Raw genomic sequence first — 12,491 nt, forward strand, 5'->3', positions numbered from 1 at the left:
CAGAATTCTGAGGAAATTGTTTCACCCAACAACCGTTTGTTTTTAGATTGATTAAGTGCACGTTGGAAAGATGGGGATAGGGTTACTTGTCTTGTGCTAAAACTTTTATTTGAGTGATCTTTGCTACAATCCACAAGTAAATATTTGAGACTGTGCAGAACTGTTCTGTTTGACTATAGGAAAGCATAGGAATTTGATATAATTTGATATTATTTGATATTATTTAACCTCTTTCAAATATTCTTTGAGGAGTGTCAAAGACAAAACTGTAAGCTGCACAACAAAATATGTGCTTTTATTGGGAGTCTTAGGGATTACAATCCAGGAGACACAGGTTTGATTGAAATCGAAAACAAAATCTGGAGAGACAAAGGAGGTTAGAGTTTTTAAAGTGGAAAGAGAGGGGGTGCCTGGGTGGCTCAGTTGGTTAAGTGGCCAACTCTTGATTTTGGCTCAGGTCATGATCTCAGGGTCCTGGCATCAAGCCCTGAGTTGGGCTCCCCGCTTGTGGGGAGTCTTCTTGTCCCTCTGTCCCCACCCCCCACTTGTGCTCTCTCTCCCTCTTTCTCTCAAATAAATAAAATGTTTAAAAAAATAATAAGTTGGGAAGAGAAGTTTTACGTAAGTTGTATTGAAGAAAAGGTGGTTGATGCTGGTTTATCTACAGCTACATTAATCTACATGTGATTGGTTGCTAGGGCTAATGTTGGGCAGAAAATCCATTTATGTCCATTATAACATAAGTAGATGCCTTGACTTTTAGCTGAGTTCAGTAAAAAAGAAAAAAAACCTCTGAGAATTTGAGACAGAAGATATGCATGAACCCCACCTCCTCAGTGTCCTCCTGGTTCCATTTAAAATAACTCTTAGGAATTATTCCATCGTATGCTCTCCATTGCTGGCAGATGCAGCATTGGGTTTAGTATGGAAGGATGTTAAAGCAGAAGAGGACCTTGGAGGTTAGCCTGAAACTCCAGCAGGTCACCTCTCCCTGGTTGCCTGCATCTGCATGTGTCGGGGACAGGGCTTTCCCTTCTGCCTGTTTCCAGTGGAGCTCCCAGCCCTGCCCCTGGATGTGGCAGCTGGTGCAAAATGATGAGTTGGGTGCTCTGTCCCCCTCCGTTGCTGGCGGGGAAGAGCTCTCTGTCCTCTGTATGGCTTCAAATGACGTTTCCAGCTGTCGAGGTTTTGCCTCGTGCCCTGCCCTTGATGGATTGTGTGATGATGACTTGGATGCTGTGGCTCAAAGTCATTGCTGTTGGAGTCATTCTGATGGAGCGCCAGAGCCTACATTATTCAGAGCATGGTCATGTGAAATGTTTCAGAATTGAAGCTATATTGGTTGTTTCTCCTCCTGCTGCTTTTGGGTCACAACCCTCTAGGGAGCTTCTGGGTGAAATCTGAAACCAACCCTGGCGCTGGCAGGGCAGGGAGAGATGGAAGAAACAGGCCGGCCACTCCAGGTTGGTAGATGGCCATTTCATAAGCAAAGGGGACTTACATATGAGGCTTGTCTTGGGCAGCAAGACAGTGGATCTCTGCACCGCCTGCCAAATGTTAAAAGTTTATATATAGAGGCTTTACCGGGGTTCAGTCACGTATACCATGCAGGTGTTCTCAACACCACATCACTATCTCAAGGGTGTGTTCTAGGGGCAGCCTCTGGGAGCAGGAAAGGCCAGCAGAACCCACATTCCAAGGACTGGGAGGGGATGGGAGCCTCCGGGTGCCCTGGGTCAACTGGCCTTCCTGTCTTTTTGATGACTTTCCCTAACAACTTCCAAGACAGGTTTTTTTGTGTGTGTTCATGTGTGTGTTTGGTTTGGTTGTTTAACATGCTACTTGTGCCCTGAGGGATGAGATTCTAAGATCAGCCAATAAGATTGGTGACGAATAGACTCCGTCCTCTGTGAATGGTGTATGCATGTCCCAGAAGCTCAGGGACAGCTCAGGGAAGCTCTCTTAAAGATCAGTGCCCCTTTTCCATGCACCCCACACAAACAGACGGGACAACATTCCCCTGTGCTCATCCAATGTCATGCAAGCCATCAGAAGGAAGGATCCCATTTCAGCCAGTTTGCCCAAGGGGAGCACACATCTTTTCATTTGCAGCTCATCAGAATTCATATGCAGAAGGGGCTGTGACACTATTATTCCATATATCCATGGGGGCAATGGGGGGTGGCCAGGTGAGAGTGTGGTAGCAAGAAGACAGTCCCAATACATGTGTTTCATGAATTGAGAAAGAGCTTGAAGTGCTTGGTGTTAAACAGAATCATTTGCTCCTCTTCTCCCTGTCTGTTGAAGATGGCCCGGGTCACCTGGGGGCTGACACTAGGCAGTGCCAATGGGCAGGGACCCGAGCTGTTGTTGTCTCTGCACATCCCATTGAAATGTTGGTCAGCATTTATTTGGAGATACCCAGTGGTTGGACACATAATAGGTCAGTTGACTGACTTTTAGTTCCTGATTGAGGTGACCAGCTACCCTGTGATGCAGAGAATTTTTGTTTTAGCACCTGTATACCTGGGGTTGCATCCTGAGCTTATCTTTTCTGGGCTCATTTTTCTTTCTTGAGGAAATCCAGTGGTCCCTCTTTCTTCCTTCCCATCCTCTCCAGTCTCTCCCTTCTATCTTTTGTCCTTCCCTTCTTAGTACTCATTCAGATTTATGGTTTTTTCTTTGACCTGCTTGAAGAAAACTTAATGAAGCCATCTTGATATGGAATTTCTTAAAGCTGAAACTCATTTATTGGGGGTACAAGAATTAAAAATATGAAAATCCCATACCCTTCCCTTTCCCTTCCTCCCTATTCCCTCATTCCTAAGCTTAAGGGACTTCCCAGAGACTGGTGGGACAGTTGCTTTGATCCAGAAGCAGTGGATGTGAGCAAATGGGCACTCTGTAGATGAGTCTTGGTTGTCCAGCATACAGCCAAGACCCCTAAAGGGATTTGTCCCAGAATAGATATTGAAGAGGGGGGTCAGGTTTCAGCTGATAAGGTCCTTAGACCAGCCTGGCTTGGTCTAAGAAATTTATTGAAGCTCTCAGTAGTCCCCTTCTAGGTTTCAGAAATGGAACTGGCCAGTATATGGTCACATTCTTCCTTGGTCAAGTTGGTCAATCTGACTCCTCCGGAATCTCCTTATTTTTCCTGTGTTCCCAGCATATGCCCTGCTCTCTGCTCAGGGTCTGTGAGTTTCTTGATCCATCACAAGACCCTTTTACCCTGCCCATGGTTGTCCAGCATGATCCACATTAACACTTTTATGCTTGTACCCAGTTTATGCTTATAGTAGAGTATCTTCAAATTCCAGTTAATATTCTGGGTCCTTGCTGGCATTTTTTTTATTATCTAGGAGATGAAAAATTCCTCAGATGATTTTATCCTATTACAACCAATGTATTCTCCAAGATGGTATAGTTTCTATCATTGTGTGGCCAAAAATGAGCGTACTGAATGTTCCAAAGTGATTATACAAATATAACTGTTATTATCTAAGAGTCTAAGAAAAGGAAAGCTGATTGCCCTCAGTTATGGAGATTGAGAACAGAAGTGATCATGCATAAAATACCAAGTGCACCAAATTCCAGGGTGAGTGACAAAGATCCGGGCTGCCTTATGCTGCTGGTTTGTAAATACCCAGTGTATGTATTTGCAGTTCCCCTGATGTCTGATTTGTTACCTGCTCAGAATAATTTATTGGAGAAAGGTGCTCCTTCTTTGAAATTTCAACTCAGACGGTGAGATGGCTAGGGTCTCATTGCCACTTTAGAGACAGTCCTGTGCAACAAAAACTAGTTGAAAGATCCAATGGGATCCAGACAGTGTGTGCTTTGGGGGTGTGAGGGCCAGTAGGTATTATGTTGAGGTATTCCCATGTCCTTAGGACTAGCTCACCTACCACTAGCTGACCTAGCAAAGAGGTGTTAAGGGCACTGAATCCAGGTGTCCCAAGTGAGCGATCACTTTTAACAGAGAGTGCCATTAAAATTGTGTCAGCATTGGGGTGCCCAGGTGGCTCAGTTGGTTAGGCATCTGCCTTCGGCTCAGGTCATGATCTCAGGGTCCTGGGATTGGGCCCACTTTGGGTCCTGTGCTCAGCAGGGAGTCTGCTTCTCCCTTCTCTCTGCCTGTCCCCCCAACTTGTGCATGCTCTCTCTCTCTCTCTCAATAAATAAAAAATCTTTTAAAAAATTGTGTCAGCATCTTTCAGGATTTTTGGAGTATGTATTTTCCATGCTGATGCAAGTGTTTCATGAGTCCTTGATAACTATTTCACATGGGAGAGATTTTATGTATTTTATTTAAAGTGAAAAGGTCTGAATTTATCATTTATTGCAAATATTCAAAAAATATGTACCTATTAGACTTTTTGAGGAAGATTATTTTTATTGTTCAATAAGTATTTATCAATTATTTAATTGAAGACAATTTCTAGTCTGTGACAAGGTAATTCCTTGAAGGAGACTCCCATGAGCTATCTATCCCTTTCCCAACTGTATTCACCTAAGCAGCTTTGAGCCAGTTTGTTTCTTTGTTAATCTACCTGATTAAAAGTCCCAGTTCTGCCCTCCAGGGGCTCAGCATCAGGTGAGGACTGGATGAACCACGGGTTACTGTATACAGTAGGTGCAATGATGAAGTCAGGCAAAGGAAGGTCACGTCGGTGCTGTCCAACAAGAAGGATAGCCTTCCCCATGCCCTCTCCCCCCCAACCCAGCTTCAGCAAACAGCATCTGGCCTGAATTTTTAAGAGTGAATGTTAGTTTGCCAAGGCTTTATTTTTGTAACATTTTATTATTATCTATTACTTTGGACAGTGGCAGGGATGTGACAGGAAGGTGGAAGGAGTTGTGTGTCTGGATGCACACCTATATTTTCTCATTTGTCCCCCTACTTGGGGCCCGTTTTTGGCTCGGATAGGGTGTTGTGGGGCAGTTTGGCCTGTCAGCCCCCCAGGCAGACATAGGAAAGGGGTGCAGTCTATCCCTGGGGACGCTGGTCCTGGCTGCTTCCCGCCATCTCTCTCCATTGCCAGGGCTCTCCTGCCTGAGTAGCACTGGCTCCAACCCAGTGCACCTGCCTTGAGGAGTAGGGCCCTACCGAGAACCAGGAGGGAGGATGGAAGTTTCCTGCTAGAAGCTTAAATAACGTGAAAGAGCAGGAGGGCTGAGCAAGCCAAGTGACACAGTTAACCTGCCACAGAAGGGCATCCCCAGCAGTCCGCCATTGGTGTTGAGCGAGGACTGGAATTCTTAGGCTGAACTCAGCATACTGATTGGCAAATGGTACCATTTGGTCCACAGCCTCCCTTCTGTGTCAGCTGCAATGTATTGCAAATAAGAACTTGTATTTGCTGCAGCTACAGGGCCTCTATACTATCTGTCAGTCAAATTAAAAAATTTAAATTCTTTTCTCTCATGTCTTTTAATCAGAAAGATGATGACCCAAATCAAGGAAGAGACTTAATTCTGTATCTCCAGGCTTATAGGGTGAGAGCATCCTACATCTTTGGCTACAGATGGGGAAGAGCATGCTTGAGGTTCTCCTTGAGCCTCCTTGGAGGCTGCTAAGCCCCCAGCAGCCCTGACCAGAGGACAGAGGGGCTATTTGACTGTTTCACAACCGGCAGAGCAAATGCCCCGTGGTAGTTACCCCAGCCCCAGCTTCATAACACCCCAAACATTCCAGCTTTGGATGTCCAAATCCTGGCCTTGCTTCCCAGGAAGTCCTGTGTGTGTGTGTGTGTGTGTGTGTGTATTTATTTATGAGGTAAATTAGTGGAGATTAATTTTAAATTTGTGTTCCTTCACCTTGTTCCCTTCCCTTTTCCTTACCCACAGGAGTCAGAATTTGGGTCAATAAATCATGAGAGTGTTTCCAAAATCATTAACACGATACTTCTGTGGGATTGAGAGCAACGGAGCTACCGTACCCTTGCTTCTGCCATCCCTTGGTTCTCATGGCCCTCCCTCCCTTCAGGCCTTTGAATCCCCCTGGGGCTCTGGACAAACGGGGTGGTGGGAAGCAATGGCCCCCCTACCTTGGGCCTACAGTGGACTCTAATATATTCCCCGGGCCTGCAGGCCCCAGATTTAAGCCCTAGGAATGGGGATGAGTCTTGCCACTCGAGAAGGAGGAGCCTGGTTAGCAGTGGAGGACAGGAGGAGCAGTGGAGACAGGGGACAAACTGTCCCCACCTTATCTTTGGCAGAGGAGAGCTTCAAGAGGGGGCCTGGGGAGAATCAAGGGGAATTTATCACGGATGGGATGTGGGAGGCAGGAGAGAGGCAGTGGCCCCAGGTGATTCCAGGATTTATGGCTGCATGGTGGACAGATGGTAGAGCCCTTCATTGAGACAGGAAGCCAAAGGATGATGTGTGAGGGGAAAGGACAGGATGAGTTCAGTTTAGATCCCATTGAGTTGGAGCTGTGTGTGGTACAGCCTTGTGAAAAATCAGTAATATGAAAAAATGTCCTCTTCCGCTCCGTCCAATACATTTATTTCATCTGAATGCTCTGAAGACTCTTCTGTGGGCTCCAGATGTCTAGGAATCTAGTTGTATGAGAGAAAGCATAAAAAGGAAAGTGAGCGAACACACACTCTGTCTCTGTCACCTTTGTACTATGTCCCAGAACATGCGCAGTAGACTAGCATCCTGTAGTGCAACGTGCAAAAAGGTTTTCCCCTGAAATGTGATCTCACTGTGTGTTGAGTAGGACATGCCCTGTGTTTATTCGCCAGAGATTATAGATTTCACGTTCGTAACTCTTGCATGTGCTTCTGCTTTTCTGCCTCCTCTTGGTTTCCAACCTCCCTGGGGACCAGTGGTTGTCTTTTAATTTGCCCTCTTTAGAATCCTGACCCCACACCAAGGGCAAAAGAGAGTGACTGTGGCTCATTGTGAGTTTCTATTGCTAAAGGTGTTTCCTGCCTTGACTATTGAGAGCCCTGCCAAACTTTTGAGTCTGGCCATCTGACGTCCCTAGTGCCATTTCCGTCCTCAGATATTAGAGGAAAGTATAATGCTTTGTTTACAGTGAAACCGCTCTGGGAAGGCTGATCATTTTTCAGTAGTGTTTCCTTGCCGTGCCCTTGGTAGTTCAGAGCTGTCCTCTATAAGCACTGAAGCAATTAGTTTTGAGAAGGCTGATTCTTCAGGGTCCAGTGCTCCCCTGCCTTTCATTTGCCGAAGCTGTACATTTTAATGAAGCTGTTTCATCTATGTTGCCAAACACTAGAATTTTGCTGCTCCAATTCTAATTATCTCTACTGGCAAATGCTGTGTTTTATTAGAACTCTCAAGTGCTCTGTTTATTAAATGTCCGCACACTATGGCATTAGGCACACAAATTAGGTCAGCTGTGCTTATTGATGGGTTATGGATAAAGGATTTTTTCGTCATAATCCTAAAATGCAGTGCGATTGCCTTCTGTGGCTTTGTGCGCGGTCGGCGATGCCTTTTCTGATGAGCTCGGCTGCCTTTCTTACCCGGCCGCCGAGGCTCATGCTGAGTGTCTGAGCAGTGGGGCTGTGGTCGGGGGCTCAAGGTATGTATTTCCAGTCTTTGGAGTAACAGCTTATTCTTTTCTTTCCTGGAGTTGCCTAGCACCTCCATCTTGCTTCCTGCGTTCTATGCCTTAGAGCATTGTGGTATCTACAGAGGACGCTTATGAAGCCAAGAGATGCCAGTCATGGTGGCACAGGGAGGGCAGCGCTACCAGAGCTGCCCCAATTCAGTATTTCTCAGCTTTTCCACCCCCTGCTCTGGGCCCCTTTACGTGCCTGCCACCTCACCCCATGGGCCCTCAGGTGGTATGGGTTAAGCTGGGATGTGCTGGTGCGCTGTTGGCTCTGACCCCCGTCTCTCCTTCCTTGTGCCCCGTGACTGTGGGTCAGCAGGCAGCGCTGCATGGTGATCAGGTGCGTGGCTTCTGCCATCCCACGGACCCAGTCCTAGCTTCACCGCTGAAGAGCTGGCTGATTCCTGGCAAGTTACACTTCACCTTGCCAACCTCAGTGGCCTTATCTGTAGCAAGGGGAGCCCTGCAGCCACTTCAGTGTTTCTGTGAGGATCAGATGCGATGGTGACATGGGTCACATGCCTGGGATACGAACCTTGGCACCCAGTGCCCCATCAGCAAACTCTCAGCACTGCCTTGTTGCTCCGCAGGCCAAGATCAACACTGAGGCCACTGGTGCCTGGGCCCCTGACCCTGTGCCAAAGGCCCTGTTGCAAGTCATCAGCTGCTGCCCTCTCTCCTTACACTGCTTTACTTGCATGTATTGAGGTGCCAATGGTGTAGACTCCTTGTTTTCATTCATGAGCCGTGGGGATTTAAAAAAAAAAAAAAAAGACATCAGGACTTTCCCTAGCCTTCTGTTACAATCTTTTTACCCTGGAACTCAGTCATAGCTTTCTGGGGAGAGGGGCTGTCCTAGAGGAGCATCTAATGGGGACCCAGTCTTTCATCGGGATCATCCCTCCCCTCCGACTCTGGCCTGTGGTCTTTGAACCAAGCTTGAGTTTCCCATTTGTCTTTACACCAGGCTTGCAGAGTGCCTGAGAACAACTCTGGCCCCACAAATTTACCCCCCTGTTTTCTCCCTTCATATAATCCTCTACTCTGACTTTAAGTAACTGTGGTGTTTTTCAATGCATCATTTATCCCCTGTAGGCTAATACGGTTGTGAACAGCAAGAACAAATCTTATTAAAGTTGCTAAGAGAAATGAAATAAACCAATTTGATAGAAGTTAATGGAAGTGTGTTGAACTCATTTTTATGCCTTCTCAACGGCTCTTCGCATGTATTTCATTCTTTCTGGGGGAAATGATGACCTGAGCCATAGCAGTAGCTGTCTCAATACCCCCTGGAGAACTGCGGCATCATCTCGAGCAGGAGCAAGGACTCTGTTCCATGCCCTTCCTCCCCAACACTATGTAGGAAGCACATATATATCTACAAGAGAGAAGAGTGCATAAATAGAATTCTCTACTATAATTTTTACGAAGCCCTCACTTTATATTAAACAAAAGTCATAGTGTATGAATGGCTTGAAATCCAACAACAATGTTTTTGATAATGGTTAGAAAAGAAAAAGAACCATTTCTCCCCGTCTGGTTATAGGATTATTGGTCTCTTTTATTTCCTGCATCAGATACTTTATCCTGGAGACCCCCAGTAGTATGGTTGGCTGGGGCTTTTAATGATCAGAGTGTACCTTGGCTTTACGCCCCTCTGCAGACTGAGTTGTGGGCTGGCAGAGGCCTTCATTTTGCAGGGACTCTAGAACCTTCAGGGCAGGAGTCCGAGAACCTGGTTGGCCAGGGGACAGTCCTGGACTCGTAGTGTTCAGGGGTAATGGGGGTTTGGATAGTTGGCTTTTGTACTAAAGGAAATGCCTATATTAGCAAGTGGCACTCACCCCATGAGTACAAGGGAAAACTGAAGTATTGGCTTCACAGGGAGGCAAAAATATTACCAAGAGCATCATAGAAGAGGTACATTTAATCATAAGAAATGTGTATATTGAAGGAACAATGAATTTATTGCTAGTGAAACTGCCCTGTATTTGCTGACAGGCTGGTCTTTGAACAAGGAGCAAAATGTGTTATTTTATTGAATGGGACCAAAAAAAAAGAAAGAAAACGAAAAAGATTTATTAGCTTCTCTTTTCTCAACTAGAATAGGTTTCCTATGTATCGTTGGTTACTTTATCATGAATAACATGTTGTGTCATCTTGTGCTTATTAATCACCCTTTCCTTCCAACCAACTGTATGAGTAATTGGATGAAATTGGTGGCAGACCATCGCTTCCTTATTCATCTTCTTAAATTGGTGTCAGTGGAACATTCAAACATGAACATCCACCCTTAAGTGTGTGTTTCTCAAGAAAGGTAGAAATTTTTAGGCACCGGTATTTGGAAAGCAAACTCCTTGTCTCAGACCAAGCGAAGACCTAGATGGTGCGACTCGGAACATCAAGTGGCTGGCATTGCTGGGAGGTACACATCTGGCGACAGAGCAGCTTCAGAGCCAGGTGCAGTGCTGGTGTTTTGTAAGCTTTGGAAACCATGTGTCCATCAAGGGTCTCCTGGTCACTCTGCTGCATTTGTCACTCTGAGACGTGGTAGCTTTATTTTGTGATCTCAGTTCACTTTCAAGTGTGGTCTCCTAAGCTCCATGTAGTTGATTCCTAGTCACTCTGACTCCCTTGTCCCCCATCTAAAGCCCAGAGGGCTGTGTGGTTGTCACTCAGCTGTGCATGGGGGACTGCATGCAGCAGCGCTGGTGTTCTGAAGGGTTCATGCTGCCTCCCAGCTGACTTAACACACTGATGGGGAGTGGGAGTGCCTTAACGCAGAAGGATCTGTTTCATTAAAGCGGAGAAAGATAATTATTTGACCTTGTGCAAAGAATGAAGGGATGGAGGTCATTTGATCATTTGTCTCTATCATGGTGTAATTACAATTCTGTATAGTTATGATGGAAATTGTGATCTATTGCAGGAACATCAGGAGAACATTCTGGGTAACACCATGCAAAGTGTGATTGCATTGCTCAACAATCTGGTTGCCTGCAAAGATTCAAATATGAAGCTACTTTATGAACAAGGTAAATGCTTCTTAGAATTCATTTTGAGTCTTGATTTCTGCCTATTTGTTATTTTCCTCATCACATGTAGTGGGGAGTCAAGAAGTGCTATTCAAAGTTGATGAATCAAAATAGACATTTAAGAATCTATAAATAATAATGTTATCAGCAAAAATAGGAAATGTGGTTAGATTGTGGTAGTTTCTCTAAGTTCATTTATTTTCCTTTAGGGCTCAAAGTTTCCTTCCTCCTATAGATACTGTTACAGATAATAAACCAAGAAGTACAAGTGTAAGCATGGTAGTTAGACTTATTGCTGTCAATCAGAATAAAAACATATTTAGTCCAAAGCATCTTGGAAAATGAGATCGGATGAGTTGAGGGTGGCTTTATGTTACATCTTATGCATACCTATAACATTAAGATTAAAAACGTTTTTAAAGACTTTATTTTTTAGACCAGTTTTAGGTTTAAAACCACATTGAGAGGGAGGTACAGAGATTTCCCATATAACCCCTGCCCCCATTTATATCCTCCCCTTTTAATTGTCTTTTTATTGTCTCTATAGTTTTGTCTTTTCCAGAATGTCATAGTTGGAGTCCTACAGTATATAGCTTTTTAGGATTAGTGGTTTTCACCTAGTGATATGCATTTCCAGTTCCTCCATGTCTTTTTTTTTTTAAAAAAAATATTTATTTATTTATTTGACACAGAGAGAGATAGAGATAGAGAGAGCGCAAGCACAAGCAAGGGGAGACAGGGAGAGGGAGAAACAGGCTCCACGCTGAGCAGGGAGCCCCATGTGGGGCTCGATCCCAGGACTCTGGGATCATGACCTGAGGTGAAAGCAGGTGCTTAACCGACTGAGCCACACAGGTGCGCCCGCCCCTCCCCCCCCCGCCCCGGTTCCTCCATGTCTTTTCATGACTTGTTAACTCATTTCTTTTCAACACTGAATAATACTCCATTTGTCTGGATATACCACAGTTGTGTTTTGTTTTTTTTTTTAAATCCATTCCCCAGCTAAAGGGTATCTTGGTTTCTTCTAGGCTTCATAACAAGGATGTTGTCATCTAAATTAAGTCTAGAGATACATGAGACCCCTTGGGTACATTTTTGTCAGCTCCTTGAATTTTGGTCCTCTCAAACTTGAAGACCTGTGAACTAAGGACACAAGTTATCTGCTCTGCCACATTTTTAGACTCAATGAGGAGACACAGAAAGAAGAACCCTCATAGAAACTCTTATTTAAAAGGAAAAACTAAAAGGACATAGCAGTCACTGATGCATGACAATGTTGAAATCTTGGCAAACACATTTTCTGATTTCCCTTTGTTCCACAGGGGGGAAAAATATCCCACTTTGAGAGTACTCCCTGCGAATGCTTCTCTATGGCTCTTGCCTCTAACTTCTGGTTCATTGTTCTTTTTCCATAAAGATGGCCCATCGTTGTAGCTGAGTGGGATTCTAAGCCTGATTCCTATCTATAGACATTTGGGGCCCTATAACTTCTTTTCATTCTAAAAGAAATTATCCCTATTCTTTTTAGTCCGAATTGGTGGTGTTTCTTACAATATAAGTCTAGCAAAATCTTTGTTAGGTTCTTATAAATTTTTTTCTAGTTTTATTGAGAAATAAACATCACTGTATAAATTTAAGGCATACGGCATGCTGGTTTGATTTGCATATATATTGTGAAATTACCACAATAAGTTCAGCTAATATTCATCTTCTCCTATAGAGACAATAAAAAGAAATGAAAAAAATGGGCATTTTTTTTCCTTATAATGAGAACTCTTAGCATTTACTCTTAACAATTTTCCTATATATTGTATAGCAGTGTCAGCTATAGTCATCATGTTGCATATTACATCCCTAGTACTTGTTTG

At 44.5% G+C, this 12,491-nt stretch overlaps 1 protein-coding gene across 9 annotated transcripts in view; it reads left to right on the forward strand.

Moving 5' to 3' along the window:
• The window catches only part of ULK4 (unc-51 like kinase 4), a 599,599-nt gene that overhangs the window by 329,785 nt on the left and 257,323 nt on the right, over positions 1-12,491 (forward strand). For 8 of the 9 annotated variants that reach the window (XM_064589489.1, XM_064589509.1, XM_064589506.1 and 5 more), the window contains one exon: positions 10,518-10,623. In XM_064589489.1, coding sequence (XP_064445559.1) covers positions 10,518-10,623 — 106 coding nt within the window. Of the gene's footprint in view, positions 1-10,517; positions 10,629-12,491 lie in introns of those variants that run through there. The other variant, XM_064589526.1, reaches the window with a different exon arrangement.

This window comes from Mirounga angustirostris, unplaced genomic scaffold (assembly GCF_029215605.1).
Source record: "Mirounga angustirostris isolate CCGP_5_RB_7025 unplaced genomic scaffold, mMirAng1.0.hap1 SCAF_1, whole genome shotgun sequence".
NCBI lineage: Eukaryota > Metazoa > Chordata > Mammalia > Carnivora > Phocidae > Mirounga > Mirounga angustirostris.